Source organism: Phytophthora sojae (assembly GCF_000149755.1).
Source record: "Phytophthora sojae unplaced genomic scaffold PHYSOscaffold_1, whole genome shotgun sequence".
Taxonomy (NCBI): domain Eukaryota; phylum Oomycota; class Peronosporomycetes; order Peronosporales; family Peronosporaceae; genus Phytophthora; species Phytophthora sojae.
The window spans coordinates 2,463,540-2,488,166 of NW_009258115.1; the positions used below are offsets into that span (position 1 = coordinate 2,463,540).

Consider the following 24,627-nt stretch of genomic DNA (forward strand, 5'->3'; position numbering starts at 1 on the left):
CGCGCTGCCTGCAACCGTGACGCTCACCACCGAGCCTGCCGCCGCCACCGAACTGGAGCTGCCGATGTTCGTCGCAGAAGACAGCGTCGCGGACGCCACCGTGAAGTCGCTCGGGAACGTCACCTTGACCACGCTGCCGATCGGCAGACCCACGGCACTCGTGAACGCGACGGTGGCCGTCCCCGCCACGCCCGCGTTCAGGCTGTCGGGTGCCACGGCAGCGCCGGCCAGCGTCGTCTTCACGATGGTCACCGCACTGATCGCCGTGGCCTGCTCGAAGATGTTGGACGAGCTGTCCAAGGTCGCCAGCGCGAACGTGCCGGTCGTCTTCGCTCCGGGGTTCGTCACGCCGTCCAGCTTGAACGACACGCTCGCCCCCGCCGCCACCGCGCTGCCTGCAACCGTGACGCTCACCACCGAGCCTGCCGCCGCCACCGAACTGGAGCTGCCGATGTTCGTCGCAGAAGACAGCGTCGCGGACGCCACCGTGAAGTCGCTCGGGAACGTCACCTTGACCACGCTGCCGATCGGCAGACCCACGGCACTCGTGAACGCGACGGTGGCCGTCCCCGCCACGCCCGCGTTCAGGCTGTCGGGTGCCACGGCAGCGCCGGCCAGCGTCGTCTTCACGATGGTCACCGCACTGATCGCCGTGGCCTGCTCGAAGATGTTGGACGAGCTGTCCAAGGTCGCCAGCGCGAACGTACCGGTCGTCTTCGCTCCGGGGTTCGTCACGCCGTCCAGCTTGAACGACACGCTCGCCCCCGCCGCCACCGCGCTGCCTGCAACCGTGACGCTCACCACCGAGCCTGCCGCCGCCACCGAACTGGAGCTGCCGATGTTCGTCGCAGAAGACAGCGTCGCGGACGCCACCGTGAAGTCGCTCGGGAACGTCACCTTGACCACGCTGCCGATCGGCAGACCCACGGCACTCGTGAACGCGACGGTGGCCGTCCCCGCCACGCCCGCGTTCAGGCTGTCGGGTGCCACGGCAGCGCCGGCCAGCGTCGTCTTCACGATGGTCACCGCACTGATCGCCGTGGCCTGCTCGAAGATGTTGGACGAGCTGTCCAAGGTCGCCAGCGCGAACGTGCCGGTCGTCTTCGCTCCGGGGTTCGTCACGCCGTCCAGCTTGAACGACACGCTCGCCCCCGCCGCCACCGCGCTGCCTGCAACCGTGACGCTCACCACCGAGCCTGCCGCCGCCACCGAACTGGAGCTGCCGATGTTCGTCGCAGAAGACAGCGTCGCGGACGCCACCGTGAAGTCGCTCGGGAACGTCACCTTGACCACGCTGCCGATCGGCAGACCCACGGCACTCGTGAACGCGACGGTGGCCGTCCCCGCCACGCCCGCGTTCAGGCTGTCGGGTGCCACGGCAGCGCCGGCCAGCGTCGTCTTCACGATGGTCACCGCACTGATCGCCGTGGCCTGCTCGAAGATGTTGGACGAGCTGTCCAAGGTCGCCAGCGCGAACGTGCCGGTCGTCTTCGCTCCGGGGTTCGTCACGCCGTCCAGCTTGAACGACACGCTCGCCCCCGCCGCCACCGCGCTGCCTGCAACCGTGACGCTCACCACCGAGCCTGCCGCCGCCACCGAACTGGAGCTGCCGATGTTCGTCGCAGAAGACAGCGTCGCGGACGCCACCGTGAAGTCGCTCGGGAACGTCACCTTGACCACGCTGCCGATCGGCAGACCCACGGCACTCGTGAACGCGACGGTGGCCGTCCCCGCCACGCCCGCGTTCAGGCTGTCGGGTGCCACGGCAGCGCCGGCCAGCGTCGTCTTCACGATGGTCACCGCACTGATCGCCGTGGCCTGCTCGAAGATGTTGGACGAGCTGTCCAAGGTCGCCAGCGCGAACGTGCCGGTCGTCTTCGCTCCGGGGTTCGTCACGCCGTCCAGCTTGAACGACACGCTCGCCCCCGCCGCCACCGCGCTGCCTGCAACCGTGACGCTCACCACCGAGCCTGCCGCCGCCACCGAACTGGAGCTGCCGATGTTCGTCGCAGAAGACAGCGTCGCGGACGCCACCGTGAAGTCGCTCGGGAACGTCACCTTGACCACGCTGCCGATCGGCAGACCCACGGCACTCGTGAACACGACGGTGGCCGTCCCCGCCACGCCCGCGTTCAGGCTGTCGGGTGCCACGGCAGCGCCGGCCAGCGTCGTCTTCACGATGGTCACCGCACTGATCGCCGTGGCCTGCTCGAAGATGTTGGACGAGCTGTCCAAGGTCGCCAGCGCGAACGTGCCGGTCGTCTTCGCTCCGGGGTTCGTCACGCCGTCCAGCTTGAACGACACGCTCGCCCCCGCCGCCACCGCGCTGCCTGCAACCGTGACGCTCACCACCGAGCCTGCCGCCGCCACCGAACTGGAGCTGCCGATGTTCGTCGCAGAAGACAGCGTCGCGGACGCCACCGTGAAGTCGCTCGGGAACGTCACCTTGACCACGCTGCCGATCGGCAGACCCACGGCACTCGTGAACGCGACGGTGGCCGTCCCCGCCACGCCCGCGTTCAGGCTGTCGGGTGCCACGGCAGCGCCGGCCAGCGTCGTCTTTACGATGGTCACCGCTGGCACAGCAGTATTCGTCTCTAGCTCAGCGTTGGTGGCGTCAAAGGTGGTGATTGTAAAGTCTTTCGTCGTCTGAGCTCCTGGGTTGGTGACGTCTCCAATTAAGAACTGGAATTCAACGCCTGCCGAGATCTTGGCAGCCCCGACTTGCACCCATAACGGCGTTGTCGAGACAGATGACACTGACAACGTGGTGGCGCTTCCTGAAGTCAGTACGGATACTGTAGTGGCGCTGGAAATCTGGAACCCTGTTGTGAATTGGACCAGCACGGAGCCGCCCACATCGACGTCCACCCCGCTCGTGAACGTGACAGTGACGTCGCTAACCTCACCCGCACTCAGCGACGCAGGTGACACCCTCGCACTTGTGATGGCAGCATGGACAACAGGGCGGATCCACGTCAGGAGCAGTGACAGAAGCAGCAGCAACAACAGCGCCCGCGTCGAGCGCCGCATATCCTCTTCCAGCTCGAGAATCTATTATCGGGCGGTCGTCGGCCCAAAAGGCGCGAGGTCGATCCATCTCGGTGCGCGAATCAAACGGAGGTCTCGTCAATTCGTTTTGGTTGGCCGGTACCAGCACGCAAGGGCTGAAGCTAGCACGCGGCTTGCGCAGTGTTTGGTGCCGGTCGTCTCCATTCAGAATAGGCCTTTGGCTCAAAAAGGCTATCGCAACTTGCGATTGCGATTCGCAAGTTCATACGATGCTTCACGCTCTGGATAAACATTGATATTTTGATTAGGAGATTTGCTCTGCTGAAACAATTGCGTGCAACCCCGCACCCAACACTTAACATGACTAGGGCTACGCATAGGCTGGGATAGCAAATTTACGGGCAGCCAGAACTTTCACCACAGCAGTAGTATTACGACGACTATCAAGGCGTGCGAGCACAACCTCAAAGCTTAACTACTCGTCGCCTCTCTTGCCTAGCAAGTGAGAGGAAGAACTATCAGCTTCATGGGCGATCTTTATGAGAAACCTGGAGCATTGAATATATTGTATCATAGTTAACGTTGCGTTTTGTTTTCTTTTGCATTGTTTGTACCCTGAAAATTATCTGTAGACCACGACTTCTAGCGCCAAGATGCGCGCCGTATACCCCCCCCCCCCCCCAGCTGCAATATCGCCGCACGTAGCGGTCGTGGGGCCATTAACGTAGTCGTAAGCTTTGAAATTTAAGGATTTCTAAAAAAAATAGTCTGCTCAATGTCAAAGTTTGATATAATTGAGGGCTATACTACAGACATAGAGTAAGTGTCTCCTGCGGTCACACATTCGGTCTTGTAGCTACTGCATTTGTACTTCGTAGTTAAAACTCGTGTTGTCCTCATACCGCTCCAAACTTACTAGACAGTATCTACTTTCAGATCGCATTACCAGGTAGATGCTGCGGCTGCGAAGCAGGCGCAGGAGACGCCAATGGGTAATGATAAAAAGCCTGCTATAAACTAAAAACAAAACAACTACAGATACGGTCAAAAGACCCCTATCCTAGCCATTGCGGGGCCCTAGTGCGGTGGCTAGGTACGTAGGCCGGCTGCTTGGTTTAGTGGTAGAATGTGAAATTGCACAATAGCTGTAGTCCCATGGCGCCTATCAGCGAGACCGAGGTAGACACGGCCTGCGACGTCAACTACAACAGTCAGCCGAAACCACGTCTCGAGTTCAGCGTCGTAGTGAACCTGATAGTGGCGAATTATGGCGAAAAACGCGCGACCATGTTAGTGTAGGGAACTTGTGGCTGTACTGAGCAATAGTTCGCGAGATAAAGGAAAAGCAGGGGGATAGGTACGTACGTAGGTGCCGGTTGCTTTAGAATGCGAATGGCTGAAGTCAAGTGACTCGAGATCGGACTCAGTTACCAGCTCCAGTTACCGGGTCACCAGGAGAAAGACAGCCAGTGACAAAGGACCACGATACCGGCCTCAGTTTACTGGCTTCAGTTACCGAGGCGCGAATTAACCCGATTTGGGCTGCCTAGCAGCATGACCTATCGGCCACTGCTATCCCAGTATAAATACAACACTAAGCCCCACAAGTTTCACCTTGCTGCCAGCTTAGTACCTTGCGCTACTCACAAAGAAAATAAAACCGTAGGAGCAATAGCAAATACATCATACAAATGTTCTGCACTCTGTGCTCTCTACTCACCCTCAACTTGTATAAATGTACTCGCAAGAATCCGCGGCGGCGCCTTCTTTGTGGTGGTTCTTAACCATGCCAAAGCCGCCTAGCGGTCTCCGTTGCTCGCGGTCCAGAACGTAGCACGAGTGCAGGAATTTATGCGTGCAGCGCGTTGGTGGCAACCTTGACCTCATTCTACTTCTATTAAACACACGCTCGTGCCGACAAATGCTGGAGATGTTAGAGTGTCTTCAAAGTTGTGCTCGGTAGCCCTCTCAGCACGCGAAGCAGGGTTCGTCTGGCAGATTATGATGTTAGGCACGCTTACGACAGCTCAGCGGTACATGTAGTCGGGCAGCTCCTCTCGCTCGATGTTGAAAAGACTAGTTGCCAGTTCGAAGTTACTTGCTCAGGGCTGCTCATTCCTTCCCTGTCGACAGCAAGCTACTGCTGCTCGGGTCGTCTTGCTTCTGGCGTGCTGCAGTAGTGCGCTGATCCCCGCGCCTATGAAACCTCTTATCTTTCATCCACTTCAACTTGTAGTCGGTTTCGCAGGTCTGCTCGTGTCTTTGTGAACCTCCTATCGGATTGGACGCAATTCCAGCCAATCGGAGCGAGGGCGGTTGGCAGCCGCTCGATTAGCCGCACTCACAAGCCCCCGCGGAATCGATCCCCTCGACCTCCTTCGTCTCCCCACCGCCTTCGCCATGTCCGTTGCTCGCGTGACTCACCTCGCCAAGGAGCTCGTCGGCCTCGGTGCGTGCTGCCAACTGATTCCTCCATCTCTGCTGCCTCTCCTCTCAATGTTCTGACCTCTTGTTCTTTGTGTTGCAGCCCCGTGGGGCGCCCCCGGAGCTCTGCTGGTCGGCTGGATGGCCTGGCCCGCCCTCACGCCCGCCTTCAAGGAGGAGACGCTGGGCCTCAAGCCCGCCACGCTGCCGACGGCCCCCGCGGCTGCTGGTGGCAAGAACGTGTTCCGCGCCGGCGGCAAGTACAAGTTCGTCAAGGGCGAGATCGGCGAGGCCCCCACGCTCGAGGAGGACTAGACGACCGCACTTGCCCTCGCACGCGCGTAGACAGCAAGAAACTCAATGAAAATCCAGCAGAAAAATGTACGACGACGTCGACTCTTACTACTTATATGGGTTCACGCAGAGAGATGGAGGGAGGTGGTTGTGTTTATGGTGCTACAGGCTCGTACAGGTGCATTACGTTGAGTTGAGTTGGGTTGAGCTGGGGGAGAGGAAAGCTGACGCACCCAGCGCAGCTACAAGGAGGAAGAGACACACACGCGGGAGGGACATTGGACGCTCAGGCCTCCGTCTGGCGCAGCACGTAGTCCAGCAGACAGCGCGGCTTTTTGGCGTTCGTGCGGTTGGGTTTCCAGTGGCGCTTGCGCATGTTGGCAAACCAGTTGCGCACCTGCTGCTCGGCCAGCCCGGTCTTCTCGGCGATCTCCGTGCGCTCCTCCGACGACGGGTACGGGTTGTCCTTGTGCGCGAGGAACCAGGCCACGAGGAACTCGTTCGAGCGCTTGGTGATGCGCGACCGCTTGGCCAGGCCGGGGCCCGACAGCACCATGCCCTGCGACAGCGCGTCCGAGCACCGGTCCTCGAACGAGGGCGAGATGGAGGGGGCCTCGCGCTTCTGCAGCAGACTCGTCCACTGCTTGGGCTCTTGTCGGGGCTGCGTTTGCGGCTGCTGCTGCTGCATCGCCGTATCCTCGATGCGGGCCACGGCGTCCACGCACAGGATGCACACGTACTGCCACAGCCGCCAGTAGTACAGCGCCGCCTTGAGCAGCATCACGTCGGTCGGCCCCAGCTCGTACCGATCCGGTTCCTCCACGATGCCGCACCACGCGTCGTCGAGGCCGCGCAGCTCCGCGTGCTGGTAGGCCGTGGCCCGCAGCCAGAAGGTCTGCTTGGACGTGCGCTCGCCGCAGTCGGCCACCAGCGCTGCAAGGAGCTTGGCCGGCTGCGCGATCATGGCCATGAGCTTGTGCGTGAGCTGCAGCAGCGCGTGGCCCTGCATGACCGAGGTCGAGGACGGGGAGAATAGCGCCGCGGACTCGAGCTTGGCCTCGACGACTGGTGTCTCATGGCGCAATGCGGCGAAAGGCGCGTCAACGGGGGCGTCCCGAGCCGTCAGCTCCGCGTCCGCTTGCTGGGATTTCTCTCGAGACCGCAGGCGGTAGCTGGAGGTGCGAATCGGGAGAGTCATTTTCGCTACTGAAGGACGCGGACTGAAGCAACGGGAGCTGAGGGCAAGTTGCAGTGCCTCGTCACCTGCGCGCTGATTGGCCAGCGCCCGAAAATCTGCGACGCTGCGCACAATGAGCGCAATGAGGACAACGCGAGAGACTTTCATGGATGGCTCCGGACACTTGATGGCCAATTGCCCCGATAACTGCCATCTAGTCTCTCGGCACCTGAAGAAATCAAGTGGCTCTCTGCTTGGTGCTTGGGTAGTGCGTGGCAAAGTGGCTGCAAAAATAGAGGACGGACTGCAGGTGCAGTTTTGGTCTGTGTCAATCTGCTGCCAGTTGACTCATTGAGGGCCAAGGCGATGGAGTGGCTGGAGGCTCACGCTCGGCTGGAGCAGAAGCGGAAGGCGGCGGTGAGGCGGCAGCAGCGCGAGCTCCAGCGCAAGAAGCGCGAGGCGGAGGCACGCGAGCGGGAGCTGCAGAAGCTGGCCGCGCGATGTCGAGAGATGGAGGAGGAGGAGAAGCTCTCAGTCACGATGGAGGCCTGGTATCGGGACAAAGAAGAGCGAAAGAGGCTGGAGGCTCAGCGGCTGGAGGACTTGAAGCTGTACGCGACCATCTCCAGGACGAGGAAGAAGATGCTGGAGCTCGGTCTCTCGCTGTCGACTCCGGGCGCTGCTGGACTCCAGCGACTGCGACTGCTTGAAGCTCGAATAGCGGAGAAGGAGCTGGCGCTGAAGAAGTCCCACGAGGCGAAAATCCGACTGAACGCGCTCCCCGCGAAGCGGAACAAGCTCTCGCAACTGATGCACTCGTTCTTCGCGTCAAGTGTGAGGAAGAAGGTGGAGCATGCAGTCTACCACCAGCATTGGGACCGACTCGTGCCTCTCTTCGACCCGGCCACTGCGTCATCAGGAAATCGATCCCCGGAGCTATTGAACCACGAGAGCGAGAACGGATTCACGCCTGTACTGGTCGCGATCTTTAAGGGAAAGTTGCGCGTGTTGCGCCAATTGCTGGAGCTAGGCGCATCTCCGAATACAGAGACCAAAGGCGGCATCACACCTCTGCTGGCTGTCGTCATGACGGGGGACATCGTTGCTTTGAGTATTCTGGTCGAGTTTAAGGTAGACCTAAATCATGAGACGAAGAACAACATCAACGCCGTCCTATTAGCTGCTGATAAAGGTCGCGAGGAGATACTCAGAGCCTTACTGGAGCATGGAGCGAATGTCGACGGGGTGAACGCTGTTGGCAGGTCGACGCTCATTCAGGCCGCAATCTCGGGAAACGTCGACTTGTTCCGGATTCTGTCGGCCTACGGAGCGAGTAAAGAGCTTCGGGATCGCGACGGGAAAGCGGCACTTGACTGGGCCATTCAGCTACGAAACTCGGCCATTGTGTCGATTCTGAATAGCTCTATCGCCAGCGCGAACCTGCTGGCACAGCTCAAAGCTGAAGACGAAGAGGAGGACGGCGAAGTACTAAGCTCCTTGTCAACGAACCGAGTGCTTCGGCAGAAACGAAGGGCGGAAATGCACAAGGTAATGCACAATATTGATCTGGTCAGGATTCGAGAACTCTTGTCGAGTGAAGATTTCCAGCTCAGTCCGAACTACGAAGACGCCAAGGGGAACACGCCTCTGTTAGTTGTCTGCAGTAGCGGAACGTATGCCGACGTCGTATTTTGCCTCAAGAGCCACTGCATTGCAACCCACCAGAACCGCGAAGGAATCAACGCCTTGATGATTGCTTGCAAACGCGGCGATGTCGCCATGATGGAGTTGTTAATGAAGTCTGGCTGCAGCCTGTCGACTCGGGACTTTTCAGGTCATGATGCGTTTTACTATCTGAATTCCTATGACCACCCGGACCTTGCCATCGAATACACAATGAAGCACCGTGCTCGTGGTAATAGCGACAACAACAGTATCCCTGCGCTAGCGCTAGGAAATATCGCCCCTTCCATGAGCTTCCTGAAATCCGAGTACTCTATTTCGTTGGCACAAGCGGACATCTCACTGAGTCTCGAAGGTGCAAGTGATGACAGCAGCCGCTCCGTTGATGAGACGGCAAGTGTACAGCTTGACCAAGACGAAGATGAAAGTGAGGAGCAAGGCAACAACGATCCAGCTATTCGGAAGTGGGGGATTCGTCAGGAAACGCTGAAGAGAGACAAACATCGGCTGAAATTGTACGAGAAGGAACGAGCGCGCATTCTGGCTGCAAGAGTCCGAGGCCGCCGGAACGGACTGATTGCTCCATTACCATCGGATCCAGCCGGTCGACTGAAGTTCCCTACTTGTGACAACTGCCAACAGAGTCGAGGGCGGAAGCATTGTCCTTCCTGTGACCAGGTGCTGTGTGATAAATGCAATGCGCGCCTGCATGAGCTAGCTCATCGACGGCATCATCAGTACGAAGAGCTGACTCCGGAGCTGTATGTAGGGCACGAACGCCTAGTAGTGGCCCAAACGAACCAGGAGAACTCCCTTCAGTACGCCGTCGTGAAGAGTGTTGACTGCGTCGCTGAAATGCGGAGCTTAATACTCGGGGATGATCCTGTTCCCTATACGGTTGTGTCACCGAGTTCAGTTGACCCGGAGGTGGAGAAGTACCAGCGGAAACAGCGGATCGCGAAGGAGAAAGCCATCTCGCAGATGCAAATTAACGTTCCAGTCGCCGCCGCGAAGCATGCAGCTCAAGCAGGAGAAGAGACAGTGTACTCGCAGCCTGCTGAGCTCGAACTCGCAGCACTTTATACTACACAAAAGAAGTATGACAAGGCTCGAGAGCTTCTGGCACAGGTGAATAAACTAGTCACAGACTCGTTAGGCATTCTTCACCCTACCATGCTGAAGGTCGCAATCGGCAAGGCTCGCATCCTTCAGGTACGGCGCACATGTGTGGCGAGAAGTATTGCCAACTAAATTTCTGGCACTCTTTCATTCCCTACAACAGCAGACAACTCAGCACGACCAGTGCATCACCACGATGCAAGAAGCACTTTCACTGTTTGAAAGCGTGCTACCCCTTGATCACAAGGACACCCTCATGGCTACTGTAATGCTACTTCAAAGCCTCGTAAGCGTGGTTCATGTAGTCAATGTTGGTAGAGATACACCCTTGACAAGCGGAGTTGTATGTATTGTATTGTAGGACGCGATGGAGCGCTATCACGAGGCAGTTCAAGCGTGCCGCCACGTGCACAGCCTTCGTGTACGAGCACTTCCGACCTCGCACAAACTTCTGAAAGAAATCCGAGAGCAGTTGGACGAGTTCATTTCGAAGCGGGAGATGGCCGACATGGGCAAGGAGGACCTTGTCACACTGGAGAAGATGGAGCAGGAGAGGAGGCGTCTTGAACAACTGGCCAACGAAAGCGAAAAGTACGTTAACTGGCTGAATCGGGGGGGGGGGGGGGGTACGACCACAAAATCTAATGCTGCTTATTGTCCACTCTAGGCACTTGGAGAGCTTTCGACGCCTCATGATGAAAGACCCCGAGGGCTTAGCCACCTTCTTAGCGTTTGCAAGACAGGAATTCGCTGAAGACCTTGTGACGTTTTGGATTTCGATCGAGGAATTCAAAGAGGTAGGCCGCTGAGAAGCTGGAATTCTTTCCGATTAATCTCTCTTAATGACGCCACGATATGTTTGATGTACACAGGATGGACTCGATAGCAAAACCCTTCGCTCACGCGCTGTGGCAACGTACCTCACCTACATCAAGTCGCGCCGCATTAAAGTCATTACAGCGGCACAGCGCAAGAAAATCAAGAAGGCCATCACGACCCCCGGCAAGAAACTGCAGCAAACAATCTACGACGACGTCCAGGCGCAGATATTCGAGCTCGTGTACAAGGGCGTGTACGTGCGGTACCTCGCACAAACCACCAAGTGATAAGTGATTGGGCTGGTTCGCGTACGTTACCGGCGCCTGGAAGCGGCACGTCGTTTCATGGTTTCCAGTCGACTGGTTGGGGACTTTAGTAGGTAAGTCCCAGCTCGGTTTGGGGTAAGAGGGACGGACGGCCAGGATGCCTACGAGCTGGACCACGTCCCCACGTCGGCACCTTCACCGGTACCCACAAGAAGCAGACTTTGATGTTTCTTCCTCTCCGCCTTCATCCGAGTCGTCGTCGAACGATGAAGGCGCAGCAGCGTACCGCAGAGGGGCAGCAGCCCGAGTTCACCCAATGCAGCGACAGAAGACCGCAGGAAAGGTACGCTCTCATTGCTTCAGCTAGTGTAATACCTTGTCGTTAGTATTTATCGTACTGGGTTGTTGGTAGGTGTACGGTCGTCAGCCTGAAAGAGCGAGGAACCCGATGCCAGCGGGTGCATACCGCGACTTCACCGTGAGAGTCTCTACTGTAGACTGCAACCCTAAGCGTTACTGATAGTTTGCTGCCTTTGTTGAGTCTAGCCCTCGCGTTCGACCTCCAAGCGATCCCTCCTTCGGCCACAGGTACCAGGCGAACGATTGTCGCCACCAAGAGCTGAGGAATCCGAAGAAGTGTACGTGACGACAATGGACGAGGACGATCAGCAGATGTTCATTGCCTTGTTCTACTGGAGGAGGAAAGTGATCGAGTCGCACTTCTCGGCGTGGAAGTGGGTGGTCTTCGCCCTTCGTCGGTCAGCGAAGCAGATCCACCGCCATTCTCGACCAAGCAAACCGCTTCGCGCTAGTTACGACATGGAAGGGTTGCCCCCGCCACGACGAAACCTGATCCTGAAGCGCCATACAGGTCGGTCGAGTGCTGAGGAGACAGAGAACAGTCGGAACTACAACCGAAGTTCGCCCGAGTATTCCAAAGCAAGTGCAATGACCAAGATGACACAGGATGGCATTGATGAGCCAGGCTTAAAGAAGAGCAAGGATTTTACTGCAACGAAAGAGGTTTTGGTCGCCGCACGCTCCGAGGAAAGGCGTCGCCAATTTAGAACAGAGCTGCGCTCGATCTACTCGTGCTTCAGCCAGTGGAAAGGTAGCGTGGATCGGTCACGAAAGAAACGCGTGCACCAACTCGTACGAGCCACGGATTTCCGTCGCCAGAAGCAGCTACAGAGCTTCATCCGAGCGTGGAAACGCGGCAGTGACATCTGCAAGTCGCAACGAAAGCGACTCGAAGATGCCGATCGGTTCCACTGGGCCTCCGTCAAACAACGGGTGTTCTATGACTGGAAACGCCATTGCAGAGTTGAACGCGAGATCCGTCGGCGACAAGACGCCAGATCAGCTCAACTAAAGGCTAGTGGCTTTCAGCACTGGCATCAATGCGTTTTACAGACGCAGAAGTGCTGTGAGTTCACAGCGAAGAGGTATCGAAGGCATTTGCGTCTGGTGCTCCGATCTTTTGAGGAGGGGACATGTTATGCCCAACGAGAACGATGGAGAAGTGCCGATGCCATTGCACACTACCGTAGCAACGTACAGCTCTCGGTGCTTCGCAAGTGGAGAGACGCTGTTTTTGAGGACCCACTTTATCTTCTGTCAATTGACCACGAGAAGCGAATCGGTTTATCCGGTGGACTGAGGAGATGGAGGCGATTTATGGCGCGAAGGGAAGAATGCTCACGCCACGTTTTACTAGCAGACTTTTTCCGGTATCGAATATCTCTACGGCGCGCGGTTAGAGCCTGGATTCAGTTTCTAGAGTGGAGGAGAGATCGGAAGCATGTACTGGACGAAGCTCGTCGATATTATGAATTAAACGTGAAAAGGATCGGGGTTCAAGCATTTCGATCTGCTGTTAAGGTTAACCAAAGTCGACGAGGCCAAGTGAGGACAGCAACGCGGTGGCATCAACGCAAACTAACGGCCAGAGCGTTTGAACTGTGGCTCACCATTGGGCAGAAAAGCGCAAGACTGAAAACCTTTCAGCGTTCAGTTGATACGAGAATATTGAGCGGAGTTGTTCGTAGTTGGCGGGAGCAAGCAGCGAGGTCCAAACACCTTCATTCCGTACAAATTGTCGTGTCAAAGCGTTGGAATACTCTCCTACTGCAAGGTCTCGTGACTCATTGGATGCGGTGGTTGCACGTCAAAGCGATGGCGTCGTCATGCGAGCTGAAGCGCAGGAATACGACCATTGCCAACCATTTCCAAGCTTGGCACGAATGGAGCAGAACCAAGGTGTCGCGAAGGAATATTGTGGACCAGCAACGCCTTCGACATGAAGCCGCTCTGCTCCATCGCGTGGTAAGTAAGTGGCTCGGAGTTACTCTGCGAATGCGCTGCTTCAAGCGGCTGGTGAAGCTTTTCCGAAAGAAACAGTCTCGACATCGAGTCAAGTCTCTCTTCAGGCTGTGGATGGTTCATGTTCGTGTTTGCAAGTCCACTCGCAAGTTGGATCAAGAGCTGACTCGACTGTCACTAGTGGAATGGAAGCGCGTGTGTCGAGAGCGTAAAGAAGAGAGGGGTATCATGAGTGTGTCGACTCAGTACTATCGTGAACGTCGATACGCCATGGCGGTAGAACTGTGGTCTTCTTTCTCGCATCGAAGAGCTAGAGCTCGGAGAGCAGACAGCAAGGCACTGTCACACTACTTTCGTCGGATATCGACCAGGGCCTTGCAGTGCTGGTACATGGCAGCAAGAGAGCGCCGACGTCAATCAGAACTCTTCCGCTATAGACAGCACGTTCGTGAAAAGAGGGCAATGGCACGCTATCTGCACGCTTGGTATATGGTTGTGCGGCGGAGGGCGGACGATCGAGCGAGGGAGTGGGGCGCACTTCAGTTTCACATGAAGACTCTGCAGCGTCGCTCGCTTTACGCCTGGTTTGAATTTCTACAAGCCCGTCGGGCGTCAAATGAGAAGAAATACTTGGCTATCACCGCGTATAAGGACTCTTTGCTGGTGAAAGTTCTCCAAACCTGGAATCGAGAGACACGAAGTTCAGCCCAGCGTAGGCTCAACACGTCTCGGTTGCGAAACACGCTCATGCAAAGACGCCTCCAAGCTCGAGTCACGCAGTGGTCAGACTTTTGTCATGAACGTCGGCGTCGTCGGCAACAAGTCGCTACCGCGAACAAATTCTACAACGGATATCTTCTGTGTCTAGCGATGTTCCACTGGCAAAGTTTGTGGCTCAAAACATCCGCATTGCGACACAAAGAAGCACACGCTGTCAGGCAGATCAACTCGCGACGACTCTCAAAGGCGGTGTGTCAATGGTATGAGAACTATCAGCACTTATCCAGTAATCGATTGATGAAGGTGCAGGCTTCTCGCTTTCGCTCTAAACGATTGTTGACTCGGTGTTTCCGCGCATGGAAGGGCTACAACGACGCCGTTCGCCACAAAGTATCCAAGAGGAGGTTTGCAACTCGACTACGACAGCGAAAAGTGCTGTCACGGATGTTCCAGAGATGGCAAAAGTTTGCAGAGCTCCGTGCATTTGAGAGACGGCAGCTCAATCTCGCACTTGAGCACAGATCACGAGTTGTTCGTCGCCTAGTGTTTCAAAACTGGAAGAGCTATCGGAGCAAGCGCACGCTCTACATCGTCGCGTACACGTTTCGTAGGAAGCTGCTTCTCCAGAAAGTCTGGATTCGCTGGAATCAACACCGCGCGTACGTTGTGAAGGCTCGGCGCAACATTCTAGTGACCAGACAACTACTGCGGAGCAACCTCTTCCGATCCACCTTCCTTCAATGGAAAGCGTACATTGCACAGCGCCATGATCACCAGACCCAACTGCGTCGTGCAGACGATCACCATGCCGCATACCTGTGTAAACGGGCTGTTGTTCGCCTAAACAAGCAGGTGAAATTCCATCAGGCTGTCGTGAGAGCGGCGATGTTCGGTCGGATCAATGGAGTGAGATTTCTGTGGAGACGGTGGAAACACTTCGTCGGTATCAAACGCAAGCAGAGACACCGGCGATTGTTGGCGATCCAACTGCATGACACCAATCACCAACGACGACACTTTTCAGCGTGGAGGTCGCATACAAAGCGATGCGTTCAAGGACGGCAGAACAAGAGTGACACCTTGTATCGGGTCTCGTGTTTGCGGATGATTTGGTCTCGCTGGTGTCGTGTGGTCGGTTGGCGTAGACGCATCACGGAAATGGGCTACCGACGGCTCGAGTACTCGCAGGCGGCTTTGTTGCGTCGATGGTATCATAATGTAAGAGAACGCGTTGAACAGAGAGCCAAGGTTGCAAGAGCGATTGAATTCCAAGCGTCTAACCTGCGAGAAAAGACCTGGAAAGCCTGGCAGATGTACGTCGCGTGCCGGCACGAAAAAGAGAAGCAGCTCGTGTGGATTCTGGGCTACTACTCGGTTGAAGTTCTTCTCCGAAAGTCTCTTGGTTCGTGGAAGAAGCTGGTCTCGATTGAACAAGAGAAGAGAGATAACAAAGAACTGGCAGAATCTTGCAATTTGCATCGCCTCGCGCACATGGGGTTCCGCCAATGGAAAGCTTTCATGGAGCTCAGGAAACTACAGTTAATTCGACAGGAAGCTCAGCTACGAAAGTCTGGAGTGCTCGTGCTGTCTCGTACTATCCGAAAGTGGAGAAAGCGAGCTGTAGCGTGGAGTCAGCAACACCACAACGAAGTCAAAGCCACGGAGTTTTATAGCAGGAGACGTCTGGTGCGTGGTCTCGACAAGCTTCTTTACTGGCGAGATGCGCAGAAGATAGCTCGTGAGTGTATTGTTCGTGCGGAGAGGTTTAGAGATGACAAGGCGCTGGCCGCGAGCTTCCAGCGCTGGCGAGACTACCATCTGTGGCGAGCAAGATACGCCCATTTGACGCGAGTGTTTCAGCAGAATCAAAAGGAAGACGCGTTTGGTCGGTGGAAAACGTTCTGGCAGCAGCGGCAGTCCATGAACGAGAAGCGGCTACAGGCGAGGGTTTTTCACTGCGTTCATTTGGAACAAAGGTCATTGAACGCTTGGAGAATATCCGTGCGTGACCGGAAGCAGAGCAAGATGGCTCGAGCGTTCAACACCGCCAAAGTACTTCGCACGATGTGCACCTTGTGGAAGCGAAAGGTTCACGTGCTGCGCCAGGTGAGAAGAATGTTTCTCTACCAGGAAAATTTCCAAGCGCAGACGCACTTTGACGCTTGGAAGCGCTATGCGACGACTAGGAAGCAGCTGAACGACAGACTGCGTGGGGCGATGAAGTTCAGAGCCAACCTCGTCAAAGTGGACGTGTGGCAGAAGTGGAAGACTTGGGTGACCATGCAGCAACAAGAGCGCGACACGATCTTACTGGCTGTTGACTTCCGTGACCGCTTCTCTACAAGAAAGAGTTTTGCGTTCTGGAAAGGAAGATGTCGGTACTGGAGACGCAAGCGCGCTCTTGTGCGCCAAGCGCTACTCCATTACCACAGAACGCTATTGCATCGGTGCTTCCAGGCGCTTGCCAACCGACGACAATCCACGCAGCAGTTAATCCAGCTTCAATCTCATCTAAAAGCTCAGCTCGTCCAAAGACGCAAGCACCGCGTAGTCGCCACGCTGCGATCTCTATGTACCGAGAGCAACCGCAAACGCAGTCTGATCAAGTGCGCATGCAGTCACTGGCAGCTGTGCCACCAGCAGAAGTACTGGGGTCGTGTTATGCAGTGGTTTGACGTCGCCAAGTACCGCAAGCTCCAGCGCATACAGGCGGATGGCTTTGCTCGAACGCACCTCTTGAGACGCTGCATCGGCGCTCTCCGAGTCCACATCACGCACAGGAAGCAACTGAAGATCAAGGTCGAGACGTTCCGCTGTCGGTACTTCCGCAGCGTCGCGGACGAGTGCTTCTACCAGTGGAGGGCGTTCACCGCGTTCAAGCAGAAGCTGCGCGTCTTGAGTCAGAAGACTCTGCAGTCTCAGCGGCGTCAACGACTCCACCAGTGGCGTCGAATAGCAGTCGAGCAAGCGCGAAGACGAGCTGGCGTGCAGGTTATCGCCACCAAACGCCGGCATCGCGATCTCATGGCGTGGTTCAGCCACTGGGAGAGCGTGTGTACGGACCAGTGGCTCAAGAAGGAACTGGTGGCCCACCACCGACGTCACGCGCACAGGCAGCGGCTGCTCCGCTCCGGCATCACGGCGCTTCAGGCCCAACTACCAGCCCGCCGTCAGCGCCTCAAGTGCAAAACCTTCTTCCTGCGGCGCCACAGGGCGTTCCTCGCCCAAGTGCTGCAGAGCTGGCGTCAAGCGACCATCAAAAAGGCAACTTCAACATGTGACGTGTGAACACTGCAATCATCGTCTAAATCGGTACACTGTACCAATTGGCCATAAACATGAATCCCCGTATCTGAAAGATAGTCTCCTTCACTGATCAAAGATGTTCTCAGCTGAGGCGGACTACGAGGCGCTGCTGCCGGTGGACGCGCCCAGGGCGCCCCCCGCAAGGGCGCGCCGCCGTGTGCAGCGCATGGACGTGGCGCTGCTGGCCGTCGTGCTCTTCGTCGCCTGCTTCGTGGGCGTGCGGCCGCCCGCTCTGCGCGTGTCGAACCCGCTGCTGCTGCCCAAGGCCCAGGCCGAGGCGCAGTTCATGACGTACGAGGACATCGACGCGGCCAAGCGCCAGGCCGGATACAGCGTCTCGTACTCGGCGCGCGGCTTTGAGATCGACGGCCGGCGCACGCTGCTGCTGGGCGGCTCCATCCACTACCCGCGCAGCTCGGAGGGGGAGTGGGAGACGCTGCTGCGCGCGGCCAAGAGGGACGGACTCAACCATATCGAAATGTGTATGTAGGCCGGGGAGAGTGCTCTACTTTGCCTGCGGTAGTATAGTCACTGATGGTGTTCTATTCTGTTCTGTATTGATTGCTACGGTACAGACGTATTCTGGAACCTGCACGAGCAGGAGCGCGGCGTGTTCAACTTCGCGGGGAACGCCAACGCCACGAGGTTCTACGAGCTGGCGGCGGAGGTGGGGCTCTTCCTGCACGTGCGCTTCGGCCCCTACGTGTGCGCAGAGTGGAGTAATGGGGGCCTGCCGCTGTGGTTGAACTGGATCCCAGGGATGAAAGTCAGGTCGAGCAACGCACCCTGGCAGTGGGAGATGGAGAGGTTCGTGACGTACATGGTGGAGCTCTCCAGGCCCTTCCTGGCCAAGAATGGAGGGCCGATCATCATGGCGCAGATCGAGAACGAGTTCGCGATGCACGACCCCGAGTATGTCGAGTGGTGTGGAGATCTGGTCAAGAGGCTCGACACGTCGATCCCCTGGGTCATGTAAGTCCCAGCGAATTGTTATTCACGATGTCGGTGATCACTGATAAACTGTTGTTGGGCTGGGGTGCGCAGGTGCTACGCGAATGCAGCCGAGAACACCATCTTGTCGTGTAATGGCAACGACTGTGTCGACTTTGCAGTCAAACACGTGAAGGAACGCCCCTCTGACCCACTTGTATGGACGGAGGATGAGGGCTGGTTCCAGACTTGGGCGAAGGATAAGAAGAACCCCTTGCCGAATGATCAACGCACTGCCGAAGACATGGCATACGCTGTCGCTCGATGGTTCGCGGTTGGTGGTGCCGCACACAATTACTATGTGCGTACTATTCGTTTTCTAGTTACAATGGAGTTTGGTGGTGGCCTGACTTGTGTGACTCCGATGTGTCGCTTCAGATGTATCATGGAGGCAACAATTTTGGCAGAGCAGCATCAGCAGGAGTGACTACCAAGTATGCTGACGGTGTCAATCTCCATTCCGATGGTCTCAGCAACGAACCCAAGCGATCTCACTTGCGCAAGCTTCATGAAGCGTTGATTGATTGCAACGATATATTAATGCGCAATGACCGCCAACTACTGCACCCTCACGAATTGGCACCGACACACGGAGAAACAGCAGAAGCTTCGTCACTCCAGCAGCGTGCCTTTATCTATGGCGCGGAAGATGGACCAAACCAAGTTGCATTCTTGGAGAATCAGGCCGACAAAAAGGTGACGGTTGTGTTCAGGGACAACAAATACGAGTTGGCGCCTACCTCGATGATGATCATCAAGGATGGAGCTCTTCTCTTCAACACAGCGGATGTACGTAAGTCGTTTCCGGGTACAGTGCATCGGGCGTACACGCCAATTGTGCAGGCAGCTACCCTTCAATGGGAAACTTGGAGTGAGTTGAATGTGTCGTCGCTTACACCCAGGAGGCGCGTCGTTGCCGAACGACCGGTGGAGCAGCTTCGATTGACGGCGGACCGATCGGACTACCTGACGTACGAAACCACGTTTACTGTGGACCCTGCCGACACTCCGATTGACATCGACAGTGACGCATCCACGGTGAAAGTGACCTCGTGTGAGGCGTCCAGTATTATTGCTTTTGTCGACGGCTGGCTGATTGGTGAGAGAAACCTAGCGTATCCGGGAGGCAATTGCTCGAAAGAGTTCAGGTTTTCCCTACCGACCAATATCGACGTCACTCGCCAGCACAGCCTGAAGCTCGTATCGGTCAGTTTGGGGATCTACTCGCTCGGCAGCAACCACACGAAAGGGCTGACCGGTAAGGTTCGAGTTGGACGCAAGAACTTGGCAAAGGGCCACCAGTGGGAGATGTACCCGACCCTTGTTGGCGAGCAGTTGGAGATTTATCGACCAGAATGGCTGTCGTCAGTGCCGTGGACCCCAGTTCCCCGTGTGGTTGCTAGCGGACGGCAGCTCATGAGCTGGTACTGGACGTCGTTCTCCTACCCAGCGTTTGAGCTGCCAGCAGAGGCAGATCCCGTCAGTGAGCCATTTTCGATCCTGCTCGACTGCATTGGGCTCACGCGTGGCCGCGCTTATATCAACGGCCACGATCTCGGACGCTACTGGCTCGTCAACGACGAGGGCGAATTCGTGCAGCGATACTATCACGTTCCGCGGGACTGGCTGGTCAAGGACCAGGCGAACGTGCTGGTGGTGTTCGACGAGCTCGGAGGGTCGGTGGCCGACGTAAGGCTGGTGTCGTCTTCGATGGTGCCTGATGCAGTGGGTGACGCTGCAGCCGCCAAGTTCTTAGAGAAAAGCAGCCCCACCGCTGGTGAAGTTGTATATGTGGCTCGCGAGTGATGAGAGACCGTGGTGGGGCAGGCGGGTGGAGAGTTCTATCTAAGCGAATTATAAGCAGGGAAAAGTATACAGGTGGAGGGGCATTAGAGCTTCGGGCTGCGTTTCAGTATTCGTGCATTGAACGTGAACGTGACTCAGCTCAACTCGTCTGGACTGCAGACAAGCCACTGACAACAGAAAGAGAGCGGCGGAAGCCGCACCGCCTCCATTGCTCCGCTGTTTGCACCCTGATGGCGATGTAGTGGCCAAGGTGCGGTCGGCTAGCTTTGATCTGGAGCACAAGGGCCTCTTTGCCGCTGCCGCCGCCTCCGCCGATGCTCGTCAACGGGACCACTTCAACGTAAGGGACGCGTCGCGTCCACGGCGTTCGATTTTTCAGCCAATCAGCGATATAGCGCATGTCGCATGCCGTAATATCTGAAGTGCGGCGCTTCTTCGGACACCGACCGACAGCATCATGCCATGATTCATGGGGCCGGCGGTGGCGAAACGCTCTGTGATCGAGCCCCACACAATTATACCCCCAACGGCTCCAGGCGTCAGAGATGGGGTCAGACGGCAAAGCACGACGAGTGCGGGTCTGTCTCACAGCCAGCCGGTGCAAGCTGGATATCGTGTACCGGTCCCCACTTCCTGCGCCATACACAGAACAAGTCAAACGTGAACTTCAGATGCCCCGGTCTTGCGCATGGGACACAATCCACCGGACAGCGGGGCCAAATACAGTTCCCTCGCACAACCCGAATTTAGCTCGAGGGCTTCCTGCCGCTTGGTCTGCACTTCCTCCTCGCCTCCATCGCCTCCGCCCGCCCGCCATGAGCTACATGTCGGCCGACTCGCCCAAGATGGGCGAGGCCGAGCACTACAACGCGCTGGTGCAGGAGACGTCCAAGGCCGTGGGCCAGTTCAACCAGGTCACGCGCACCATCGCGCAGAAGATGACGCTCTTCGGCACGCCGCAGGACTCGCGCGCCAACCACCAGCAGCTCACGGAGCTCACGGACCGCGGCAACAAGCTCGTGGCCAAGATCAACCGCCGCCTGCACGAGCTGGACAAGGGCGCCAAGGCCGCGGGTGGCCGCGCGCGCAAGACGCAGGTGGCCAAGCTGTCGACGGACTACAAGAACCAGCTCAAGTGCTTCGAGGACACGTGCCAGAAGCTGCTGGCGGCCGAGCGGGCCGCCGTCTCCAACCTGCGGCAGTCGTCGCTCTCCTTCCGCTCCGACGACGACGACAAGCCGGCGGGCTTCGACGGGTACAACGAGGACCAGATCTACTCCCAGGCCAACGTCACAACCTACAACGAAGACGGTGCGTACAGACCCAGCCGCAGTCGCGGCACTTGAGAACTTATCGGTTTTGTGCTTGTTATTAATGATGGCAGACCTGGCGCGACGAGAAGAGGACATTATCAAGATCAACCAGCAGCTGCACGAGGTGAACGCGGCTTACCAGGAGGTCGACGGGTTAGTGCAGGACCAGGGCGAGATCGTCGGTGCGTGATGCTGTTTTGCTTTGTTAATAGCTGTGCCGAGGGAGATTTGAGCTGACGTTCGATGCTCTCGGTGCGTTGTGCTGTGCAGTGGACATTGAGGACAACACGACCGCCGCGCAGGAGAACACGGAGGGCGCGCTGCGCAACGTTCGGGAGGCCAACCTCAAGCGCGGCTTCTGCAAGTGCTCCAAGACGAAGCTGATCTGCATCGGCATCTTCGCGCTGCTGGTGGTCGTGGCTATTATCGCGATCCTCATGGCGGTCAAATAGGACAGCCAAGTTTTGAAACGCTAGGGTGGACTGCTGGGTTATTCTCGCAAATATATAACATTTTGATGCATTTAGCGGTCCATTTTCATATGCGTTGTGGTGAAGCCGAGGACACTTTGCGTTGTGAAGCCGAGCCGGATATTGCAGTGGATTCTTTCGCTTGTCCGGGAAGTTGCCCTTTGACAGATGGCTACGTGTAGGACCGACCTTCACTCGCGCATTCTAGGTTTGCGAGTGCTGGTAACGACCGGTGGATTTTTCTCCGCACGTTCCCTACGGTACGAGGCAAAAGGACGTGGCGCCAGCGTGGGTTGACCTGGCAGCAAGGCTTCATTTCCAAAGATGCTGACTGCTACCACGACTGCGATGCCCTCGAGACTCCAAGTGTTAAGCCACACCACCGCAATTCCTGCGAGCGCCGAGGCAGCGCGCGGCCCGGGGAGCCGCTGCTGCCCCGCTCTGCAGACGAGCGCCAAGTTGGACGTCGTCGCCGAGTCTTGTTGCCGCCGGCAGCTGTGAGCGCAGAGCCCCAAGCCGCCTCACGACGCTTCGCCGGCACTGAACGAAGCAGCAAGCCTCTCGCCCGACGACAGAGGACGTTAGAACAAGCGCCGCAGACCGCTCTGCGGCGCGTCAGTGTATTGGTCGGTGGGTCGATCGCCGGCGGTCGGCGCAGCGCGCGGGGGCTTCCCCCTCCTTTTCTACCAGCCCAGAATGACGGAATTCTGACCTCAGTCTCCCCGTGCTGGCGCCGCCCGCCTCTCAGAAGAACCCCTCTCCGCCCAACTTGGTTCCGCCATATTTAATCCAGCTTGTATCGGTCTCCAGCCCGCCCGCGCGTGCGCCGCGCGCTCCGCCCGACAACACCCCTCCCTGGCCGAGGGCGCCGCAAGAGCAAAAGGCTTGCGTCCTGAAGGCGCGGAGACGCCGCACGAGCCCGGGCCAGAGCCCGACGCAAGCGACATAAACACAATCGTTCAACCAAGACCCCAAAGCTAGCTACTGGTAGTAATAACTACTACCAACAAATACATGCACGTGCATACACCTTTACCAAGTCTATACTTCGTTCTCCTCATTTCTCTCGTTTGCGTCTCTTAAAGATCTCTGCTTTTGTGTGTACTACACCAAATAACAACCATGTCACTAAAGTGAATCCACCAATCGCATCCCAGCTTCTTGCCTGTCATCGTCTCTCACTTCATCAGCGTATCCATCACCGAGCACCGAGCACCGAGCACCGAGCATGGAGGTCGCAGCGCAGCACACCAAGGAGCTCATCGAGCGCGAGCTTTCGTCGCCGTCGACGGCGCCGCAGACCTCGAGCGACGCCGCCGCGTTCGACCCCGTGGAGCTCGGACTCGAGTCGGACTTCGTGCTCACCAACTTCAGCGCGCTCAAGGGCTGCGGCTGCAAGCTGCCCCAGGCCAAGCTGCTCGGCTACCTGGACAACCTGGCCAACGACCTCAAGCCCAACGAGACGCCGGGCATGGACTCGAGCGTGGTCAAGATCTCGCACGGCCAGGACCTGTACCTCGTGTCCACCACCGACTTCTTCTTCCCCAGCGTCGAGGACCCGTACGTGCAGGGCAAGATCGCCTGCGCCAACGTGCTGTCGGACGTCTACGCCATGGGCGTCACCGAGGTGGACACCATGCTCATGATCCTCGGCGTGTGCCGCGACATGAGCGAGAAGCAGCGCGACGTCGTCACCACGCAGATGATCCGCGGCTTCAACGACCTGGCCAGGCGCGCGCAGACCAACGTCACGGGCGGCCAGACGGTCATGAACCCGTGGCCCATTGTCGGCGGCGTCGCCATGAGCGTGCGCAGCGGTAGGTGCTCTAGGTCGCAGTAGAAGTCGGTGGCAAGTCTGCAGTACTCATGTTGACTGGCTGTTTGTTGAGCAGAGAGTCAAATTATCCGCCCGGAGAACGCCGTGGTCGGGGACGTGATCATCCTCACGAAGCCGCTCGGCACGCAGGTGGCTGTAAACCTCTTCCAGTGGAAGAAGAAGCCTGAGCGCTGGCACCGCGTGGACAAGGTCGTGACCCCGGAGGACGCCGATGTTGCGTTCCGAATGGCGTCCGAGTCCATGAGCCGTCTCAACCTGAACGCTGCCAAGATGATGCACAAGGTTTGTTGGAGGGATTAGTCGATCAGTTGATATGAGACGATGCTAAACTAAAACTCTCTCTGCTCGTACAGTACGGCGCCCACTCAGCGACTGACGTGACGGGCTTTGGCATCCTTGCCCACGCGCGCAACCAAGCCAAGTCGCAGCTGGGCGACGTGTCGTTCGAGCTCCACACGCTCCCAATCATCAAGAACATGGTCAAGGTGAACGAGACCATCGGCAACTCGTTCAAGCTGCTGGACGGCTTCGCCGCGGAGACGTCTGGCGGTCTGTTGCTGTGTCTGCCGGCAGAGAACGCGGACGCTTTCATCAAGGAACTGCGTGAGCTGGATGGCATGCCTGCGTGGGTAGTCGGCCGCGTGGTTGCAGGCTCAAAGGATGCTCACATTGTGCCGAACCCCACCATCCTCGAGATCTCGCCAGAAGACTAGACACGTCGCGCGCGATGACTAGTACGGGTTGGGAGTGAAGTAAAGCAGCAATGGTAGCGCCTAGGCATTTTGAAGTGAAGGAGGCGCAGGCGTTTCCGATTCCATCGCTGTGGACTAAATGGTATCTTTTGGGCGTCGCCTGCAACTGCAACTTGACCAGTTCAACCACGCTGTTTTTCGAGCTTATGCGATGGTGAGCAAGTTGCTCAGAGCAACTGCTTGGGCAGGATTCCCTGCCCATTAGACAAGGCTGCTTGCTGTCGCGAGAGAGCTTGGTGGTTACTTCGTACGAGGCTTCGCCCAAAGCCGCCAATGCTGGAATTTCCAGCCTGGGACTCCCAGGCTGGGAGTGGCAA

At 57.4% G+C, this 24,627-nt stretch overlaps 8 protein-coding genes across 8 annotated transcripts; 6 read left to right on the top strand and 2 right to left on the bottom strand.

Annotated features, from left to right (window-relative positions):
* Window positions 1-96: 96 nt before the first annotated feature.
* Window positions 97-1,470, bottom strand: PHYSODRAFT_440828 (hypothetical protein; the record flags this gene model as incomplete). Its single annotated transcript, XM_009516206.1, has 1 exon — window positions 97-1,470. A coding segment is annotated over one exon (1,374 nt), but the record flags the coding sequence as incomplete, so codon positions are not given.
* Window positions 1,471-5,366: 3,896 nt separating this feature from the next.
* PHYSODRAFT_284072 (hypothetical protein) lies at window positions 5,367-5,844 on the top strand. The gene is made up of 2 exons (XM_009516207.1): window positions 5,367-5,461; window positions 5,540-5,844. Exons 1-2 carry the CDS (start codon window positions 5,413-5,415, stop codon window positions 5,749-5,751), a joined length of 261 nt encoding a protein of 86 aa, XP_009514502.1. The 5' UTR covers window positions 5,367-5,412; the 3' UTR covers window positions 5,752-5,844.
* Window positions 5,845-6,016: 172 nt separating this feature from the next.
* On the bottom strand, window positions 6,017-6,928 carry PHYSODRAFT_308607 (homebox and aldo/keto reductase domain-containing protein; the record flags this gene model as incomplete). Its single annotated transcript, XM_009516208.1, has 1 exon — window positions 6,017-6,928. One exon carries the CDS (start codon window positions 6,926-6,928, stop codon window positions 6,017-6,019), a length of 912 nt encoding a protein of 303 aa, XP_009514503.1.
* A 345-nt stretch (window positions 6,929-7,273) lies between these two features.
* PHYSODRAFT_308616 (hypothetical protein) lies at window positions 7,274-10,815 on the top strand (the record flags this gene model as incomplete). Its single annotated transcript, XM_009516209.1, has 6 exons — window positions 7,274-9,802; window positions 9,894-9,995; window positions 10,071-10,115; window positions 10,179-10,300; window positions 10,377-10,506; window positions 10,582-10,815. The coding sequence occupies 6 exons, from the start codon at window positions 7,274-7,276 to the stop codon at window positions 10,813-10,815; spliced, it is 3,162 nt and encodes a 1,053-aa protein (XP_009514504.1).
* A 3,048-nt stretch (window positions 10,816-13,863) lies between these two features.
* Window positions 13,864-16,176, top strand: PHYSODRAFT_469938 (hypothetical protein; the record flags this gene model as incomplete). Its single annotated transcript, XM_009516210.1, has 3 exons — window positions 13,864-14,495; window positions 14,982-15,255; window positions 15,700-16,176. Coding segments are annotated over 3 exons (1,383 nt in total), but the record flags the coding sequence as incomplete, so codon positions are not given.
* Window positions 16,177-17,218: 1,042 nt separating this feature from the next.
* Window positions 17,219-20,035, top strand: PHYSODRAFT_553859 (hypothetical protein; the record flags this gene model as incomplete). Its single annotated transcript, XM_009516211.1, has 4 exons — window positions 17,219-17,624; window positions 17,718-18,114; window positions 18,187-18,433; window positions 18,511-20,035. 4 exons carry the CDS (start codon window positions 17,219-17,221, stop codon window positions 19,936-19,938), a joined length of 2,478 nt encoding a protein of 825 aa, XP_009514506.1. The 3' UTR covers window positions 19,939-20,035.
* Window positions 20,036-20,753: 718 nt separating this feature from the next.
* On the top strand, window positions 20,754-21,441 carry PHYSODRAFT_471172 (hypothetical protein; the record flags this gene model as incomplete). The annotated part of the gene is made up of 2 exons (XM_009516212.1): window positions 20,754-21,249; window positions 21,338-21,441. The coding sequence occupies 2 exons, from the start codon at window positions 20,754-20,756 to the stop codon at window positions 21,439-21,441; spliced, it is 600 nt and encodes a 199-aa protein (XP_009514507.1).
* Window positions 21,442-22,949: 1,508 nt separating this feature from the next.
* Window positions 22,950-24,271, top strand: PHYSODRAFT_321069 (hypothetical protein; the record flags this gene model as incomplete). Its single annotated transcript, XM_009516213.1, has 3 exons — window positions 22,950-23,538; window positions 23,614-23,840; window positions 23,912-24,271. 3 exons carry the CDS (start codon window positions 22,950-22,952, stop codon window positions 24,269-24,271), a joined length of 1,176 nt encoding a protein of 391 aa, XP_009514508.1.
* Between the last annotated feature and the right edge of the window lie 356 nt (window positions 24,272-24,627).

Excerpts from the sequence above, each read along its gene's own strand:
- PHYSODRAFT_284072 (XM_009516207.1), top strand. The coding sequence starts at position 5,413 with ATGTCCGTTGCTCGCGTGACTCACCTCGCCAAGGAGCTCGTCGGCCTC. Across the intron at positions 5,462-5,539 it reads CAAGGAGCTCGTCGGCCTCG|CCCCGTGGGGCGCCCCCGGA; the intron begins GTGCGTGCTGCC and ends TTTGTGTTGCAG.